The sequence below is a fragment of the Neofelis nebulosa genome, chromosome 3, assembly GCF_028018385.1.
Source record: "Neofelis nebulosa isolate mNeoNeb1 chromosome 3, mNeoNeb1.pri, whole genome shotgun sequence".
Lineage (NCBI taxonomy): Eukaryota > Metazoa > Chordata > Mammalia > Carnivora > Felidae > Neofelis > Neofelis nebulosa.
In genome coordinates, this window is record NC_080784.1 from 191,139,932 (window position 1) to 191,161,732 (window position 21,801).

Consider the following 21,801-nt stretch of genomic DNA (forward strand, 5'->3'; position numbering starts at 1 on the left):
CTTTGAAAGCATTACATTATTTGAAACTACTCAAATTGCTTAGAATTCATTAAGTAACAGGCGCGAATATAGGCATGGTGGGAGATAAACCATAAAACACAATCCCTGTCATCAAGAAGCTACAATGTAGTTGAAGACAAAAGGGTTATGCATGCAGAAAAGGACAACCGACTTTGCAAAGAAGTAACTGGCAAATACCAGATGGTGTTATACATAAATGTTGCTAAGATGTTCCGAAAACAATGAGATGTCACCAGGTTTTTCTTCAATTTTTAGAACACTAGCATTAGTTTTATAAATAACGTCACTAAAGGCAAACCTTACATGGCACAGAATCTATAGATGATTCAACAAACATATTTTAACACCTAGTATGTGCTAGGCCCTTGTTAGGGTTATAAATATAAATCTAATCTCACTATTCTTTTGTGTTTCTGCTATGCTATCCATTACTCAGGAAAAACAAAACCTACCCGCTGTGCTGTAATACTTGATAATCACTGAATCCTTCCACCTTCAGGTCCGTGAAGTAATAAAGCGGATAAAGCCTCTCTGCTTTAATTCATAATATACAGAGATTCAAAACGGTGACTCTCAAAGTACTTTATTTGGTTGCTGTGAAAGACTATATCCCTTAGAAATCTATTACATTTTTAGAAATGGGTATGGGCATAAATAATACCCAAGAAATAAATATCAGATGAATGCTCTTATTCTTAGCATTATCAAGAGCTAACTGAATTTTTGAGAAGTAAATTAACTTCTGGAGTCGTATCTTGGACGAGAAAGATGAAGTCAGATAGCCTCTAATCTATCTTTGTACAAAGAAGAGTTATGGCCATGCGTGTTCATTAAAATCAATGCAATCATCAAGAATAAAAGAGCAAGACAAAAATTCCATTGCTTCGATGCTTTCATTCCCTCCCTCTCAACCTGGATTTTGTTAGGAGATGAACTCACAGCTCTGCGGTGTACTGGGGAATGTGGTCTGGGATTTTGGTGAGTTTCTGATTGGAACAATCTACCGTGGTCCCTTCACAGCGGCACTTCTCAGGGCAAGCCAAATCTGCAAAGCAGTCCCCACTTAATTTTGATCGATAATCTTCTGTACCTATTGAGGATTCAAGCCAAAAGAAAAAAAAAAAAGATACTTAGTCTAAAGGTTAGAATATTCATTAATTTGTAGGAAGAAAAATAGTAAGATAACTATAGATTATGCAGCAGGGAGACAACTTGGGGAATTTTTGGTCAATGGATGTCAGGAGAGGGTTAAAACAAGGGCTTGGAATTTGCTGGAAAAAAAAGTAACCAGATTCACAGGACAGGAAAACATTAATAGAGATGAGCTTTTCACAGCTGTACTTTCTGCTGATCCAGTTATGAGCCATTCTAGCCTATTTGACAGCTAATCATACAATGGCTATTAATTGTTAAAAAGTTTATTTTTTTTCTCTGAGTCGAGAATTTAAAATGTATCCAGTAATAAACATGTTCCTATATATCATTTTAAATTAGGGCTTTCAAGGCAAATAGATGTACTCAGGTTTTTAAATTTTCTATGGTCTTTTAGTATTCTCTCCCTCTCACATAATCTTCAGAAATGCCTAAAAAGCCCTCTTTTTTTCATTTTGATTTTATAAAAAGAGACCAGTAAATCCTGATTTGAGCCTCAGCAGCTTGTCATGCTGTAGAAAGCTGCGTGACGTTCCATGGTGCTTGACGGAACCATGTTTTACTCATACCTGGCAACCACATGGTTAGATCAAGCACAACAGAAAATCTCGCTACATAATCACTACACCATCCACTAGGCCAAGGGTAAGACCGAGAGGAAAGATGAAGGGAAGCAGGAGAAAAAGCTACAGACGTTCTGGAAACGTAATACTGTTTACATGACATGCATTCTTCCCGCAGAATGTTTATGACCATAGTAAGAGTATTACTACCGAAGATTTCCTGGAAACACAAAGAAGGGGGCTACACTGAAAGGTGCCTCCATTGTTCCTCAGAACTGCAGAATGGAAACAACAGCTTTCGGGAACAACATCCAGGAAGAAGTTGAAGGTGAGCTACAAGGACAACAGAGAAGCTCAAAAGATCTGTGGTTTCTTCTTGGGGGGCAGAAAAAAGGCGCAAAAGACCGAGACTAGAAGAAGGTACATCAGGATTGAAAAGGGAGGACATTGTGTTTCAGATCAGACACTTTTACTTACAGCCAAAATGGTGAATTCCTGCAAAAGTAAAAATCACCAAGAAGGAAAGAAAGAGTAATCCCGATTAAAATTAATAAACACATACATAAAACTAGCTAAGGTCTCCTCCTTCTTTCCTTGCTATGGCAATTGGAGGGGAAAGGCATAGTATGACAGCAATCGTCATGCTTTGCAAGCTTTTGTAGTAATTTTTTGAAGCACAGTGGTCTTACGGGAAAAGCAATGGCATACAAGATGCACAGCACAAGTTAGGTTCTTGTCGATTCCTTTAAATGATGAACTCTCTGCAAGATAGATTTTCTTTTGAGTTATCACTATAGTATCTAGAATGCCATATAGAATGACGGTAGGCAAGTAAACAAGCAAACTGAAGTGAAAAACGAATCATGGAGATCTTTACAAACAAATCCATCTGGATTAATCCTTAGGTGGTGGCTTACATGCTTTTTAATGATTTTTCCAACTTATAAATAATGTCACTTAGTGGAAATGAAATGAAAATCTCATCAGATTGCAAAGCTGAATATAATCATTTCATTAGATTTGGCAATGAATGCCAAGGTATTTATTGAGGAACTTTTGTAATGCAGTTTAGGCTTTCGTTTTAAAAGTGAAATGAAGAAACACTGGCAACAAGGTCTACATGACAGGTACCCTGGGTATCTTACATTTAAAATAATCTGCATTCCACGCAATGACAATGTTGTTTCTTTTATGGAGACTGTTTATTAGGTAGGATAAAATTTTAATTGAAATCTATAAGAAAAAAAAGAGGGAGAAAAGGCTCAAAGAAACCTTCTGAGTCCTGACTTCTATTATTATTGCTTTAATGCAAATTGAATTAACAGAAATTGAAAATGAAGCTATGGTATCACATATAAAATGTATTTCCAAGAAAGCTTATTTTGACCGCTGTCAGTAAATGGGCAAAACTGTATCAGAATTTATGAAAACAATCTGACTTTGGGTCTTTAATTGGTGATCCAGAAATATTAATTTCTAAATTATTAATAAAGTAGAGTTAAATGTAATTAATTGAAGAATTCAGTAACAATTATATTAATTGGCAGAATTTGAGGATTTAAGCAATATTAATGTTTTATCCTATAGGTGTTCTGGTGTTTAGAATATGGCTTTTTCTGGGTAAGTAATAGCTATCAGATGACTTTCTGCTTAATAGTGAGGTAAAAATAATGAATTTTAAAGATTGCCAATGAAGGCCAATCAACTGTTCTTTCCACCATGTTATGTCTTATGTAGCCAGTGTAATATGTAAAATACTATTGATCACTCAAGCTCAAAATAAGTAATAAAACAAAATCCATTAAATGAACAAAATTATTCAGATTATAATTCAATAAAGGTAAATAACACATATCTCTTTAAAATAAAGACCAAACCTAACCCAGTACTCTCCTTTAAAAAATCAGTATGGTTTTTGCATACTAACACTGTATAAATAATCTTCTTATTGGTAGGTGTTAAAATATATAATAGTCTAGAATATCCCCAGGAGATGGTAAATGTAGCCAATTAATTACTAACACATATTTTTATATAATGGTCTAAAACAAACAAGTCAAGAGGCATTTTACACAGTTGGCAGGCAAGGAAAAAAGAAGTGAAGAAACATATTTCAAAGAGCTAGTTCCAGAATCATCAGCCTTGACAGTGTTGAGATTGTAGTGGTAAAACGTTTCAATTACTTTTCTAAAACACATTCCATTCATATGCTTAAATTATTCAAGGCACTTCGTGCCTATGAACACCTGATGCTTTCAGGATGCATGTCAAAATTGTTTTTGTGGAGTTATATTGTCACTCCAGGTATACAAGAAGTTTGTTAAGTTTTGTTAAGTCACAAACAACATATAACTGTATGTAAGCAAGCAGGAAGTTGCTGTTTTTGTATAAAAAGTGAAGCATCAGTAAGCCAAATGAAACAAAAAGTAAGGCATACATTTTTAGTATAGTTACATCAAAAAAGTAAATCTCATGGTTGGAAAGAGAATTCATTCTATGTGTTGGTAACTGATTTCATGTAGAACTAGTTCTTTGACAACAGAAAGGTCTCTGTCTTTAAAACCAGCTCAATAAGCTACATTTTAAAAACAGGTTGAAAGATCAGATATACAACATAAGGAGAGAAAATGATTTAAGTAGAAGGCTACAGGTTCAAACGTTTTAGGTACTGTGAGAAATTTTAGATAATGTGCCAAAGTGAGAGAGAAAAAAAAAAAAGATGGGAGTTTAATAATATATAAGTTTAACATCAGAAGCTGCATGCAAAGGTCAGGTTTTCAGGAAACAGCTACAAGTGATCTATGCAGAAGTAAATCTATCTACAGAGTACCCACTGTACTTTCAAACGCATGCACATCAAAGTTTCAGAAGCTATATTTTATAAGGTGAGGAAAGGGTATCTGTGGTTAGTCCTACTACCGAGCAAAACCTACCTGGAATGAAATACTGTTCTTTAGCTAAATAAAAAAAGAGAAAAAAAAATAGAAGATGCACCTGAATGTCAGCAAGCAGAGATAGGAGTTATATTAGATTAAGAATGGACTAAAGGCACTATAGATAATTAAGTGAATTCTATTCACAGCAGTGGCTGAGATATAATAATGTACAGGGAGTAGTAAATGTATCTAGAACCAAGGACAATAAATAGCTTTGTTTTGATATTAGCTTTTTAGTATGAATTAACTGCCGAATGTGAAATACCCCTGCAATAGTCAGATAACATACTACCCAAAACATTCAGAATGTGTTTTATCGTAAGAAAACAGAAAAGATTAGTCCAAAGCAAATAGTAAATGTCAATGCAGTAGGTCTTTTATTTAACGGTAATACAATGTATCTACATTTAGTTTTTTATAAGTAAGTATGATATTCCCCAAATGCTAAAAGATGGCCTTTTGGAAAAAAAAATTATTCTCAGAATCCTATTTGAAATAAGAGGATGAAAAATAAGAAAACACATTTGGTGCGAGAAGCAAGGGATAGGGAAATCTTTCCCCCTAATTCTGAGCCTGAGCAAATCACCTAACTAAATCTCAGTTCCCTTTCTGAAGAAATGAGAACATGGTTGATTACCTAAAGTTTTTCAATGGAGAATAATCCAACAAACATACAACTTAACAGACTTGAAAAGTATTCTGAGTTTGCTAAAAGTTCAAATTCTAAAAATACAGCATGAAGTATCCAGGCATCTTTTTTCTTGGCTGGTAGCCTATTTGTTATGCTGGATATAGTGTTAAAAATATTACATATAGGAGGGCTATATGAATTGTGTCTACAGCTCTCTTTATTTGGTTCTTTGTGGACAGAAGTAAAAGAACTCTATTCTACAATGTTTGATAATTGATCTGATAACCAGCTGTCTCTAGGTCTCCATAACCACTGTTTTTGGTAACACAGGTGAAATGTCACATGAAGTAAGAAATTACCTGAACAACGGAATTTCTTGCTTTTGATTTGTCCTATTCTTTTGTTTGCCAGACGCCGGGGGCTGGTGCAGCGGGCACCACTGGTCTCGATGGGGTTGATGTGGAGATAATCCGCCAGCCACTTGAGATGGCAGTCACAAATAAAGGGGTTCTGGGCCAAATGCCTTTCAGAAACACATACAGAACACTTTTATACTCGACTTGCAATGAACTCAACTCTCAAATCCATAGTGAAGACACCAGTCACCATAGTTGATCCAAGCCATAGATACATACATGGTTTGAATGGCCCGGAGAGGTGAAAAGGTCCCCTTGGCAATGGTCTGAAGCTTGTTGTCGTACAAGGAGAGAAGGTTCAAGTTGTGCAGATCCTGAAAAGCATCTACCCGAAGGCAGTTTATCTTGTTGGCATTCAATAATCTGTTTGATCAAATAGTTGCAGAATTAAAGTGCAGCATCTTCTTAACCCACCTTCAAGATTCTGTCCTTCTTGAGAAATACAAGAAATCAACAAATACATTTTTCTGAACCTCAACATTAACATTTTAACTGTAATAATTTAGGTACCACAGGTGGAAGATTTGGGGTTATAGCAGATAAAGCGAAGGGCATGCAGTTTAATAAATCTAGTGGCACTCATACATTTATTCAGAAGAAATAATGAAACATATTCTCTGGAAGGTGGAAGAGTAGCGCAGTAGACAAAGCAGAGCCAACTTCTGAAGTCAAGGATGCCATAAAAAAAAACCCATCATAAAACATTAGTCTTTCCATCTGCTCTGTGAAGAAGTTCGGTCTACTTTCAAAACAGAAGCCAGAGTGAGCCTTTTAAAACACAGATCACTTTCCTTTCAAAGCCAGGCAACAACTCTCAAACTGCTCTTAGGGAAACCAAAGTCCTGACAAATTGCCTTAAGGCACAATAGGACCGTTAGCGCCCCCTTCTGACTCTGTGACCTCCACGTTCTTTCCCCCAGCTGCTTCAGCAACAGCCACACAGGTCTCCATGTAGGGATGTCAGCTTGGAATGTTCTTTTCCCTGCTGTCTGACTACGCTGCTTCTTTGAGTCTGGTCCAATCTTACCTTCTCAATTCAGCCTACCCTGACCACTCTCTTTAATACCATCCCCTGCGTTTGCCCTTCCTCAACCTCTAACACACTTGATTTCTTTACTATGATCTTTTTTTTCTGTTTTCCTAAGTGTGTATTTCTTTCTGTTGTATATGATTTACTTGTTACATTATTTTTTTTAATGTTTATTTATTTATTTTGACACAGAGAGAGAGAGAGAGCAGGGGAGGGACAGAGAGAGAGGAGAGAGAGGAGAGAGAGGAGAATCCCAAGCAGGCTCTGTGCTGTCAGTGTAGAGCCCAATGCAGAGCTCTATCTCATGAACCGTGAGGTCATGACCTGAGCCGAAATCAAGCCTTGGATGCTCAACCGACTGAGCCACCCGGGCGCCCCTGATTTACTTCTCACTTCATTGCTGTCATTTGCATGTTGCCTCCACACAGCAGGCGTATTTGTCGGTTTAGCTCCCTAATGTTTCTGCCGTGCTGAGCACATACTAAAGTGCTCCATAAGTACCTGTTGTTGAATTAATACTTTATAGCCCTCTTGGAGAGTGACACGGTTCATAAGCGTATTAAAGGCCCTGGTCCTGCATTATAAACATCCACTTAAGTTAGTTTAACACAATATCCTACACACTCATTTTTTTTTTTTCAACATGTTCTCAATATTCGACATCAATGTTCTGTGAAACTGTGGTTCACAAATCATACTTTGACAAACGCCTTTCTCGTAGGGTATATGAGATCATGTCTCAGCTTTTATTCATGTTGGACTCCCTTTGGGAATATACTTGCCCCGCCTTCCACTTTCTTCAACCCTGTGGCCTATTATGACCTCACGGGAAGCTTGCCTTTTCCAGAGCATGCCTTCCATCCAACTAAAGTATTCCTTCCTCTGGGTTCCCAAGGAAGTTGTTCAGTGCTATTTAGTCTTGGCACCAACTTTACGCAGGCCTACTTATTTGCCCTCCATGAGAAGAAAATTTTTTTTTGATATTTTTTTCTCTATTAGCATTTACTTTAGTGCTTTGATACTTAAACAAATATTTAGTAGCTCAAAATATATGTGCTCTGTGGTTTCGGTTTCTATGCCTTATTTAATATACTGAAAATGGTTTCTCTTTTGGTCATAAGAATCTCTAAGTAACATAGGGTATTTCTGTTTTACTTGCTTTTTTAAAATTTATTTATTTTTGAGAGAGAGAGAGAGCGAGCGAGCATGAGCTGGGGAGGGGCAGAGAGGTAGAGGGAGAGAGAGAATCCCAAGCAGGCTCCACACTGTCAGCCCAGAACCCAACATAGGTCTCAATCCCATGAACTGTGAGATCATGACCTGAGCCAATATTAAAGAGTTGGATGCTTCACCAGCTGAGCCGGCACCTCTGTTTTACTTGCATTTGTAGGGATTCCACATACTTGCAAAGCTATGACTTCCTTGTGGTGATTCTCTTTCCTCCTCTTTTTTACCTCCCTTTAGGACCTGACATTTTGGCCTTCTCTGTGGTCCTCATAATGCTTTCTTAAAAGCTTAGGAACTAGTCTGAGGTGTGGACTGATAATCCCATTTCTCTACTCTGTGCCACAACACAGGTCACACCTACTGTGTTCTCCAATCTGTCAGCCAAATGAAGGAGTCAGAGAGCAGAAGTAAGGAGAAGGACAAAGTAGGGAGCCTGGAAGACAATTGGAAAAGGTGCCTGTTTTGAGCATTTTGTACTTACTTTAAATTATGTGGTCTGAAAATTAGGAGAAAGAAAGAGTTAGACACTGCTTCCTTCTGTTCCTTTCACTTACTTCTTTTCATCTGTTCAAGCAAATCTAAGATGCTTAACCAAGTTCTCAGTGAGCCATAAAGAGATAATCGTGTTGCTTTAGTCCTGGCAGGCTTAAGGATGGGCCTTGAGCTAGGGACAAAATATTAGGCTGAGGGACAAAGATAGCTTTTTAAGTAAGATTTATCTCCATAGAGATCCCGTGGTTTATTAACCTGTTTGTTACATCAACGACCAGTAAGTGTGTGTGGAAGGGGAGAGAAGGTGCTATTTTCAGTGTTGGTACTAAGCAGGCCAGTGATAGCAAGAGATTATGAGTAAATGGCAAGGAGAACAGTGCTAGGAGAATGTAAAAGAAGGACAGAGAAGCAGGTAATATATAGACAATGCTTGACTAAAGCAATAGCTATATTTATAAGGTATGTAATGTATACAGAGTCATTCTATTAAAGATCAGAAACAGTATTTGCTGAGTCCACCCCAAGGGTTAAAAATAATTTGAAACCCAAATAAAGACATTAGGGCATAAGGATCAGTATTTATCATGACTTACTGGTCCCTTGTAAAATCAATTTTTTGGGTTGTACAGTATTAAAGAGATTGAAAAGAGAGAGGGGGAGACATACAGAGAGAGAGAGAATGTAGCAAAATGGAGAGCACTACACACAGTAAGGCTAAATATTATTTAGTTAACAATTTGCTTCATGTGTGTGTGTCTGTGTGTGTTGTGTGTGAAAACTGGGCTGTGATATAAAATATGTTTCTTGATACTGATAAAAATTTAAAACATGAAGACTAGGATGTAAGTAAGAACTTACATTTACCCAGTAAGGAAAGAGATCTACGTCTGGGAAGTCTTGGGGGATTAGGAGTAAATTTATACAAGATCAGTGGTACAAACCCTGACACCAACAAATGTATACACTCGACAGAGAAAGTACCATTTTAAACTTAAGAATTTTAGAGTCAACTGGCTGTGAACTAGTTGAGAGAGCACAGTACATCATCGTCATCTTTGTATCCCCTGAATGCGGAAGTCTACGTGTGTTTGGTGATTTGAACAGAATTTGATGATCTAACAGTAATCATCTTAATGTTAGCATATTTCTTCCAATTTCCTTTTCATAGGAGCATTCATTTAAACACTTGCGGTCAGGTTTTGTTCTTATACATGTATGTATAGTAAATTCTTTTGACACAAATGAATGGTAGCTATTGTCTAAGCAGAATGGTTTTTAAAAGATGCAATCCAGCGATTTATAGATAATTTTCTCAGTATATACCAAGTTGGGTGCTATTGTTGTGCTCTGGCCCTTATTCCAGCACTGTTACCCCTGCACATTCTTTGGACAAAGGTGGATAAACATATCACTATGTCACTCTCCTTCCCAACTACTGTTAAATCAAAACAGAGAGTTTCACAAAGGGCAGGGACTGCACAAGCTTTAAATGACAGAGTAGCCAGGAAGCATATATTTCTGACAGGGTGGAGAGAAAGGTTTTGAGACAACTTCAAAGTGCTGTGTCTTCAAATAAATAACCACCATCAATGTGAGCTGCACTAGACTAATCTTTTCCATTTCATTAAACTATGTCATTTGGGGTCGAGTTTTCCTGAAGCTTCCATGAAAATATGAGATGGTACACTGACTAAAATATTATATTTGGTTCAACAGATCAGAAACAATCAAATACTTACAGTAGCTGTAAGGAAAACAGTCCTTCAAATAAACTTTTTGGGAGTTCCGTGATCTTATTTCCATAGAGGACACTGAAAAAAACATGATTTAAATGAAAAAGAAATTAGACATCAAGCCAGCATAACAAATTGACCCAAAATATATGTATTCAGGCATATAGGAGGTTAGTAAGTACTCCATACATCATAAAAACTATAGTTGAGTGAACAAACTTCAATTTGCAAATGTGTTTTTTCCTGATTATAGATCAGATATATACATATGGTAGAAAGTTCAGAAAACATTGAAAAACAAAGAAAATTAACAAAAGTGAGCTCATTCCATTATTTAATGCCTTTTCATAGAAATGTCCACTGTTAAATTGTCATGTTTTTCAGCACACACACACACACACACACACACACACACAGTATTGCATTCTGTAATAAAAAAGGAGAACACTAAATGTGGAATTCATTGCTCATTAAAGGAATGAGTTTTAGGCTTATCATACTGGTAAAAAGTGAAAGGAATCTACATAAAGGTAAGCTTTTTGTTACATAATGTATATGCTTGAGAATTGTAAGGTATGTGTAGAAAGTGATCACTAATATGAGTACAGAAACATTTTTGAAATGCACGTTTCTCCAAAAACATGAACAGGAATGTATCCTCATGGTATTCAGCTCTGATCAGCCACTATGTGCAGCTACCCGGTGCAAGAACCACGGTTTAGTCCCTTCAACACACCTGGCGCCTTGCATTGATTTGGGTATGCAGTGACATTCTAACATTGGATTGATGAGTGATCATTGTTTGAGGAGTCAATTGAAGAAATAAGTTAGCAAGTGGACAAATTAAGGAATAATTAACAAGATGGGTGAAATGAGGGGATTTCAACAACAGATGAACAGAAATGGGTTGACTCATCATGCTGGCTATTAGCAACAGGTCTGCCATGATGCCTATCTATTTTTTACCCCCAAAGTAGGGAACCACAATAATGAATGGGAAAAGACAGAAATTATATTCCTTAGGGTGACCAACTGGCAATACATACCAAGAGTTGTAAAGACAATTATAAAAAATTTTACTTAGTTTTACTTTTAGGGGCTGAAGAAAATAATCACAAACACAGTATTTTGTGTACAAAATGTCAATCATGGCATAACTTATAACAATGAAAAATTGACACAAATAAAATATCTCCAAATCCCCCCAAAAAGGGTATTGGTTAAATGCATATTTCACATTCACAAAAATGATATTTTGAGAAATATTTAATGACATGAAAGTGTTAATATAACATTAAAGTTGAACAAAACAATAAAGAAGTACATTATAGTATGATCTTAATTTAGTTCAGAAAAATATATATACACGTACATAAGGAAAAAAGCAGAAAATCTCTGGATGGCAGGCAATTTGCCATTCAGAGGTGATTTTGATTTGCATCTATATATTTTTCTTTATGTTTTATATTCTCTACATTGATCCTATTTCTTCTGAAAATGAGAAAAATATTCTTTCAGAAAAGACATAAAGGATGTCACAATATGTAAAGGAAAAAGCTGAAATGAGAATCTAAATAATTAATATGTTTGGCAGAAGTATATGATTTCTGTTTGAAATGGACTAAAATAACAATTCAAGAGAAATGAATAAGAGTGAGGGAAAAGCTGTTATTTCCTTTTAAGATGTCGGTGAGAGGTGGGATGTATTACAATATAGGAAGAAAATTCTCAAGGGAATAAATAAATATGGCTGGATACTATATTGTGTAAGGAGACATTCTACTTGTATAGATCCCAGTGGTATAGTTATATAATATAACATAAAAGTTCATTTGTGCAGAATATAGATGCTTTTAAATAAGGTAAATCAATTAGAGAAAAACTATTTTTAAAAATCTAAGAAAAAAAAGAGAGAACTCTGTATTGTTAGCATCAAAGAGGTAAGGGAATTAAGAAAGGATAAGCAATAATAAATGCATTTTTTTAAGGTCAGAGGCCTTATGGGAACACACGTGAGCAGATCAAGGTGGCACTATTTCAGGACATTCAATGCAATATCATTCAACTGACTAAATTTAACAAGAGATATCATATACTTATTATGTGTCAGGAACTTTTACGAGGTTCTAAGCTTGGTGTCCAATTAAACTGAATGCAACCGTTGTTTGTTGAATATGCATCACTTGTCCTTGTGCCAGAATAATACAACTGAAGTGAGCCAAGTATGATTTCAAAGAGGAACCCAAAATAGCAATTTTGAATATTAAAGGAGTTTATATTTTGAACCCAATTAAATATAAAAAGGAAATAGAATGCATATAAATTGTGGGGACCCATATAAGAATTAAGGAGCAAGTTATGAAACTAGAAATCAACTATAAGCACCTGGGAGCTCCTGAGTGGTTCAGTTGGTTAAGCGTCTGATTCTTGATTTTGGCTCAGATCATGATCTCATGGTTCATAAGATCGAGCCCTCCATTTATCTCTGTGCTGTCAGAGCGGATTGGGATTCTCTCTCACCCTCTGTCTCTCTGCCCCTCCCCCCAAAAGTAAACATTTAAAAAAAGGAAAAAATCTGGAAAGAACACAAATACAAGGAGGTAAAATAACATGCTACTAAATAATGGACAAGTCAACAAAGAAATAAAAGACAAAATAAAAAAAATACATGAAGACAAAATAAAATGTAAACACAACAGTCCAGAACCTTTGGGATACAGCAAAGCTATTCTAAGAGGTAAGTTGATAGCAGCACATTTCTTACTCAAAAAAGCAAGAAAAACTTCAAATGAATAACCTAAACTTACACCTAAAGGAGCTAAAAAAAGAAAAGCAAACAAAACTCCAAACCAGTAGATAAATAAAGAAAAGAATAGAGAAATATATTAAATAGAAACTAAAAAAATAGAAGAGATCAATGAAATCAAGAGCTGCTTCTTTGAAAAGATCAACAAAACTGATAAACCTTTAGACAGATTCACCAAAAAGAGAGGACTCAAATAAACAAAAGCAGAAGCAAAGAGGAGAAATGACAGCTGACAGAAATACAAAGGGATATGATGATAAATTACATATGAACAAACTGGACAACCTAGAAGAAATGGATAAATTCTTAGAAATATATAAGCTCCCAAAACTGAATCAGGGAGAAAAAGAAAAAAATGTTTCTTTTCAAAATTTTATTTAAATTCTAGTTAGTTAACATACAGTGCAATAGCAATATTGGTTTCAGGAGTGCAATCCAGTGATTCATCAATTACATACAACACACCATGCTCATCATAACAACTGCCCTCCATTAAAAAAAAATGTTTAATGTTTTTCATTTATTTTTGAGAGACAGAGCATGAGTGGGGGAAGCACAGAGAGAGAGGAAGACACAGAATCTGAAGCAGGCTCCAGGCTCTGAACTGTCAGCACAGAGCCTGATGCAGGGCTCAAATCCACAAACTGTGAAATCATGACCTGAGCTGAACTTGAATGCATAACTGATTGAGTCACCCAGGCACCCCAACAACTATCCTCCTTAATATCCATCACCCATGTAGCCTATCTCATACCCACCTCCCTCTACCAACCTTCAGTTTGCTATCTTTATAAGTTTTTTATAGTTTGTTTCTGTCTCTCTTTTTCTCTCCCTCCTATATGGTCATCTGTTTTGTTTCTTACACTCCACATAAGGTGCGAAGAAGGGGGAACCATCTTGCACTATGAGTGAGAATGAAAAGTGGTGCAGCCACTCTGGAGAACAGTATGGAGGTTCCTCAAAAAGTTAAAAATAGAACTGCTATATGATTCAGTAATTTCACTAACAGGTACTTACTCACATGATACAAAAATACAGACTCCAGGGAGTACCTGCACTCCTATGTTTGTAGTAGCATTATTAACAATAGGCAAACTATGAAGAGAGCACAAATGCCCACCAACTGATGAATGGATAAAGAAATGTGGTGTATATATGCAATGGAATATTACTCAGCCATCAAAAAGAATGAAATCTCACCATTTGCAATGACGTGGATAGAGCTATAGTATATTATGTTGAGTGAAATAAGTCAGTCAGAGAAAGACAAATACCATATGATTTCACTCATATGCAGAATTTAAGAAATAGAAAATGTGAACAGACCAATTAGCAGCAATGACATTGAATCATTAAAAAAAAAAAAAAAAAAAAAAACACTTCCCAACAAACAGAAGTCCAAAACCAGATGGCTTCACAGATGAATTCTAACAAACATTTAAAGATTTAATATGTATTCTTCTCAAACAACTCCAGAAAATAGAGGATGAAAGAAATCTTCTAAATTCATTCTATGAAGCCAGCATCACTCTGATACCAAAATCAGATAAGGGCACTACAAAAAAGAGGACTACGAGGCCAATAATGCTGATAAACAAGGATGCAAAAATCTTCAACAAAACATTAGCAAACTGAATCCAAAAATACATTAAAAAAATCATTTACCACGATCAAGTGGGATTTATTCTTGGGATGCAAAGGTGATTCAATATTTGCAAATCAAATCAACACGATAGAACACGTCAACAAGAGAAAGGATAAAAAGCATATGATAATTTCAATAGATGTAGAAAAAGCATTTGACAAATTACAACATCTATTCATTATAAGAGTCTTTAACAAAGTAGGTTTAGAGGGAACATACCTCAATATAATAAAGTCCATCTATGAAAAACCCACAGCTAACATCATCCTCAATGGTGAAAAAATGAGATCCCTTTACCTAAGATATGGATATCCACTCTCACCACTTTTATTCAACATAGTACTGGAAGTGTTACCCACAGCAATCAGATAAGAAAAAGAAATAAAAGGCATCCAAATTGGTAAAGAAAAAGTAAATTTTTCACTCTGTGCAGATGACATGATATTATGTATACAAAACCCTTAAGATTCCACCAAAAAAACTACTAAAACAGATAAATGAATTCCATAAGGTCACCGGATACAAAGTCAATATACATAAATCTGTTGCATTTCTGTACATTAATAATCAAGTAGCATAAAGAGAAATTAAGAAAACAATCTCATTTATAGTTGCAGCAAAAATAATAAAATACCTAGGAATAAACCTAACTTAGGAGGCAGAAACCTGTACTCTGAAAATGATAAAAAGTTGATGAAAGAAACTGAAGACAACACAAATGGAAAAATACCCCATACTCTGAACTAGAAGAATAAATATTGTTACAATTCCCACATTACCTAAAGCAATCTACAGATTTAATGCAATCCATATCAAAAAATCCCAAGAGCAATTTTCACAGAACTAGTACAAATAATCCTAAAATTCATATGGAACCACAAAAGATCCCAAATAGCCAAAGAAATTTTGAGAAAAACAAACAACAAATAAACAAACAAACAAAAAACTGGGAATATCACAATCTCAGATTTCAAGATATACTACAAAGCTATAGCAGTCAAAACAGTAAGGAGCTAGCACAAAAATAGACATATAGATCAGTAGAACAGAGAACCCAGAAAGAAATCCACTATTAACATGTCCATTAATCTTCTACAAATGAGGCAAAAATATGTATTGGGAAAAAGAGTCTCTTTTTGGGAAAACTGGACAGTTATGTGGAAAAAATAGATAAATAAACTGGACCACTTTCTTACACCAGACACAAAAATAAACTCAAAAATGGTTAAAGGACCTATAGGTAAGACCTGAAACCATAACATTCCTAGAAAAGAGCACAGGCAAGAATTTCTCTGATGTTAGCTGTAGCAACATTTTTCTAGATATGTCTCTCGAGGCAAGGGAACAAAAGCAAATATAAGCTATTGGGACTACATCAAAATAAAAGCTTGTTCACAGAAAAGGAAACAATCAATAGAATTAAAGGCAACCTATTGAATGGGAGAATATATTTGCAAATGACATATCCAATAAATGGTTAGTTTCTAAAATAGCTAAAGAACATCTACAACTCAACACACACACAAAAACACCCCACAAATAATCCAAATTAAAAAATGGGCTGAAGACATGAACAGGGATTTCTCCAAGAAGACATACAGTTTGCCACTAGACACATGAAAAGATGCTCAACATCATTCATCACTAGGGAAATACAAATCAAGGCCACAATGAGATATCACTTCACACCTGTTAAAATGACTAGTATTAAAAAGACAAGAAACAATAAGTGTTGGTAAGAATGTGAAGAAAAAGGAACCCTCACACACTGTTTTTGGGAATGCAAACTGGTGCAGCCACTGTGGAAAACAGTATGGAGGTTCCTCAAAAAATTAAAAATAGAACTACTATATGATCAAGTAATTCCACTACTGGGTATTTGCCAACAGAATACAAGACACTAATTTGAAAAGATATATGCACCCCTATGTTTACAGCAGCATTATTTTCAATAGCCAAGCTATGGAAGCAGCCCAAGTGTCCATCAATACACAAATGGATAAAGAAGAGATGGTTTTACATATATATATATGTATATATATATATACATATATATATACATATATATATATGTATATATATATAGTGTCTCTCTATATATAGACACAATAGAGTATGAACCATAAAAAAGGAATGAAATCTTGCCATTTGCAAGAACATAGATGGATCTAGGCAGTGCATTGCTAAATGACACAAACCAGTCAGAAAAAAACAGATACCATATGATTTCACTCATGTGTGGAATTTATCAAACAAAACAAATGAACAAATAAAAAAAATGAGACAAACCAAGGCTGCCAGCATGGTTCAGTTGGTTAAGCATCTGACTCTGATTTCGGCTCATGTCATGATCTCGCGGTTTATGAATTCCAGCCCACATCAGGTTCTGTGCTATGCAGAGCCTTCTTGGGATTCTCTCTCTCTCTCTCTCTCTCTCTCTCTCTCTCTCTCTCTCTCTCTCTCTTCCTGCCCCTCCCCCGCTCATATTCTCTCTGTTTCTCTTGGTCTCTGTCCCTCTCTCTCTCAAAATAAAGTTTAAAAAAAAGTTAAAAGAAAAAAGACAAACTAAAGAACATACTCTCAACTACAAAGAGCAGACTGACGGTTACCAGAAAGGATGTGGGTGGGGGGATGGGTGAAATAGGTGAAGGGGATCAAGAACTTATGATGAGCGCTGAGTAATGTATAGAATTATTGAAACACTATATTTTACACCTGAAAATAATATAATCCTGTATTGTTAACTATTCTGGAATAAAATTTAAAAAAATAAAAGGGAAGAAAGAATAAAGGGGCAAATAATTTAGCAGGTTTTTCATTTGGGACTTTTGCCTTAAAAGTTGGCTCAAATAACATGAATGGAGGACTGGTTAGGAGATGTGTCTTATTATATTGTGAAACATTTTATTCCAACAAATCGTTGTTTTCTTTAAGATCATGTTAAAAAAATAGATGTTTTTTGTTAATGAGACAGTTTGGGTACATAGGGAAATAAATATGGGGGGGATCACAAAAGGATGAAGGGAATCTATGTAGTCATTATTGGGTATGTGGACTGCCAATCATAAAATATTATCATAAAGAAACAGTAAATGTTATGGGATGAGATTTCTCTACAGAAAGGTATAACAATAGTAGAGCTGGCACAGTTTTTTTTTTTTTTTTTAACATTTATTTATTTTTGAGACAGAGAGAGACAGAGGATGTGCAGGGGAGGGTCAGAGAGAGAAGGAGACACAGAATCCGAAAGTCTCCAGGCTCTGAGCTGTCAGCCCAGAGCCCGACGTGGGGCTCAAACTCACGGACCGTGAGATCATGACCTGAGCCGAAGTCGGACGCCCAACCGACTGAGCCACCCAGGTGCCCCTGGTACAGTTTTCTTATATGCAGTGAGATCAAAATGGTAGCAAGGAAAAATGACTTAAAAATATAAAAAAACCAAAGACCAGGACAGAGAAGCTGGATAAGAATCAAGAAAATAAGGCCAAAATCCATAAAAATGGGACAAAGGCATGTCATTACATAAAGATATAAAGTGCAAGGAGGCCAGTGAGACTTTGTGCTGCATTCCTATGAGGGAAAGAAAATTTTAAAAGAAATTGAATGATGAAAATGAATTCAGCTGAAAGGAAAATAAATACCTGAGGGGTCTGGATAATGTCATCCAAATACGAGCAGTGACAAACTGGGTAACTTCTCTCCGGTTTTCTTACACATCACTTATATTCAACATACGGCCTCCAGTATACGAGTATGCTGATCGAGAATTACTTTATAGCCCATTGGACCAATAGGGAAATCTTAAGGAAACCTTAAGCAGCTCTTGTACCTGCTGCCAGACAAAAGGCAAAGAATTCTAAGCCTAGTTTCACCCTAGTGAGTTTCAATAGTAGGAGTGTAGGATAGTAGGAAACAGCAACAGCCGGTGGCCAGTCTTTGAATTCTCCTGCTCTTGTTGAAATCTGGCAGAAGACAGTTACTACCAAAGAGAGAGAAAAAAAAAAAAATGTCCCAGGGCACCGAGGTGGCTCAGTCAGTTAAGCATCCAACTCTTGATTTCGGCTCAGGTCATAATCTCAGTTTGTGAGTTCAGGCCCTGCATCGGGCTCTGTGCTGGCAGCCACTTAGTGTGCTAAAGGCTCTATGCTTAGTCACTATGCTGTGCTACTACAGCACTTTTTTATTTTGTGATATAAAATGATGTTTCCAACCAGTAAATGGGAAACAATAGAAGATGTGTACAGACAATGCCTAGTACACTAATATGTTGAATTCCTAAGAAATCATTGTTAAATATTATAGAAATACTGTTGTCACAATGACAGCAGTAAAAGCCCTGAGTATGAAATCATTCAAAAGACACATGTATTCTGAATGCTTTTTTGTCATTAATATATGTTATATTAATAATAAAATATACTAATAGTATAACATAATAACATGCAATAAAATAATGTTAATGTTAATAAAAATAAATGCTAATGCAATTATTTAGTAGGAGAGACCTTAAAATATTCAATAAATCAGGTTCATTTTTCTCTAAGGTATACTATTTTGGTGATTAAATAACAATTTAAAATGGTTTTTTTAATTTAATAAAATCTGGCATCATATCATCCTTAATTATTTTCGCTTCTTTAGTAAATACAGTGATTCAGTTAAACTGCCTATGTAGTTGAGTATGTTCTAGAAAGACATGTAAGAGAAGCCTGTAGAAGTAAAAACTGGATTTTTTTTTTTTAATTTTTTTTTTCAACGTTTTTTATTTATTTTTGGGACAGAGAGAGACAGAGCATGAATGGGGGAGGGGCAGAGAGAGAGGGAGACACAGAATCGGAAACAGGCTCCAGGCTCCGAGCCATCAGCCCAGAGCCTGACGCGGGGCTCGAACTCACAGACCGCGAGATCGTGACCTGGCTGAAGTCGGACGCTTAACCGACTGCGCCACCCAGGCGCCCCGTAAAAACTGGATTAAAAAAAAAAAAAGGTAGTGTCGCTGATTTGCATGGCTTCCGCAGTTACCCACAAACCCCCGTCACTGTACTCCTTTCCAAAGACTTAAGCCCTCACTATTACATTACGATCTCCAACCCTATTCTTTTCCCACAAACCTGTTATCTATCAACCTGTTTTGTCCCTCTGTCCTCATGGTTGTGTCCTAGACCTTGCTGTTATCAACAACCACAACCACAACCTCTGCATTATTTCATTTTCAACCATCTGCCCCACTTCCAGTCACATTTTTTTTCTTGCTCTTTCTTGAAACACTCAGCATACTCTCATCTCAGGGCCTTAGAGTTTAGCTGTTCTTTTGGTCTCGAATGCTCTTTCTTCATGTATCTGCACAACTCACTCCTACAATTCGAGTCTTCAGGTCTCTCTGCCCAATATCATTTTCTTGGGAGGTCTCTGCTGACCTTCCTGTTTAAAATTTCAGCTCTCCTCCCCATTGGCCTCCTTATCACTTCTGCTTTCTTTATTTTCCTTCAGAGAATTTTTTTTTTTTAAGTAGGCTTCATACTCAGTGCAGAGCCCCATGTGGGGCTTGAACTCACAACCCTGAGATCAAGACCTGAGCTGAGATCAAAACTCAGATGCTTAAGTGACTGAGACACCCATGCGCCCCTTACTTCACAGCACTCTTAATCATCAGGTATACTATATCTTCTGACCAGTATCTAGTTTATCATTGGTCATCTCCACGAGAGAGGAGTTTCTGTATTTTGTTCACTCGTGAATCCCCAGGGCCTTGAAGAGGGTCTAGGACACAATAGGGTCCCACATCTCTGTGGAATGTAGGATTGTGGTGAAATGAAAAAAAAAAAAAAAGCTATTGTGAGTCTGGACAGTTGTATACTTTATAAGAGGTATAAATTAATCTTTGGAGGGTCAATTCAAAATGTGAACACAATGAGGAAAATGCTACCAGTTACAGCACGTGGACTTTCTCTAGGATAGCACAGCTGTTTGATTCTCTCGATAAACATGTTTGTGTTTTTGTTTTTTTTTCAAGTAGGCTCCACAGCCAGCATGGAGCCCAACATGGGGCTTGAACTCACAACTCTGAGATGGAGACCTGAGCTGAGATCAAGAGTTGATGCTTAATTGACTGAGCCACCCAAGGTGTCCCTAAAAACGTCTGTTTTCTGACATTATAGGGTAGTATTTGGTGTTGCATTTCTGGAAAACAGTTCCCACTCTTCTGTATATGACTAGGTTTTGAACTAGGAATTCCCCAGTGATTTAATTCGCTGACTAAAAGTCAGTTCCATAAGGAAAAATCATGCTTTGTTATGGCTTTCTGAAAAAAACTGTACATGAGAGTTCTGGTCATGAAGATTAAAATCTCAATTCAGCAAGTACATTGCTTTACACATTTTATTTCTTTTACTATTTGCTATGAGTCTATTATATTTATATGGATAAGTATACAATAATTTATAATATAATTATTAGTTGTAACTGTTTATTAATAAATATAATATATATTAATATAACATTGCTATGTCAATAATGTAAAATATACAATATTTATAAATACATTATTTATAATACAATAAAATATATACCTTTGTAGTTAATAAATACAGTGTCATATTAAACATAATGTATAATATAATAAGTACATAGAACTTATATATTATATATAAGTATAAATATATAATAACACATATATAAAATTATGGTCTATTACTTTTTAAATTTATTGTATTTCTTTATCAGTTATTTTAATTCTCACAACCAGAATGTGTCAACTAGCATTAAGACAATAGAACTTAACAGTAAACTGTCAGCAAAACTGCTATTAATAAGAATTCTCCAATCATTTCTCTCTTTTGACATTTTACTACTCATCTTTGAGGCACAGATACCTGACGGACCAGGGATTGGTACAATGACTTGACTTTCGTTCTGTCCTTTTGTGTGGATGGAAGGTTGTCTCTGTTTACTTTGGACAATATGACCGTCCAGAGTGGCATACCCCGTAATTCATGGGCCATCTGATTGAATAATTTAATGGAGTTTTACATTAATCTTTGTTATTTTAGAATCTGCCAGCTCAGTCTAAGAGCAACACCGGTCTACATTCTACATTTTCGGCCGACAATTGTTCCCCAGGTCTTGGACTTCCTCTGGTTAATTCCAGAG

The 21,801-nt window shown here is 35.9% G+C and overlaps 1 protein-coding gene across 9 annotated transcripts in view; it reads right to left on the reverse strand.

Annotated features, from left to right (window-relative positions):
• SLIT2 (slit guidance ligand 2) overlaps positions 1-21,801 on the reverse strand; it is a 374,128-nt gene that overhangs the window by 89,521 nt on the left and 262,806 nt on the right. For 4 of the 9 annotated variants that reach the window (XM_058722984.1, XM_058722981.1, XM_058722979.1 and 1 more), the window contains 6 exons: positions 10,208-10,279; positions 5,939-6,082; positions 5,663-5,826; positions 4,670-4,693; positions 2,214-2,231; positions 961-1,111 (listed from right to left, as the gene is read on the reverse strand). In XM_058722984.1, coding sequence (XP_058578967.1) covers positions 961-1,111; positions 2,214-2,231; positions 4,670-4,693; positions 5,663-5,826; positions 5,939-6,082; positions 10,208-10,279 — 573 coding nt within the window. The remainder of the gene's footprint in view (positions 1-960; positions 1,112-2,213; positions 2,232-4,669; positions 4,694-5,662; positions 5,827-5,938; positions 6,083-10,207; positions 10,280-21,801) is intronic. The other 5 variants (XM_058722985.1, XM_058722983.1, XM_058722978.1 and 2 more) reach the window with 2 other exon arrangements.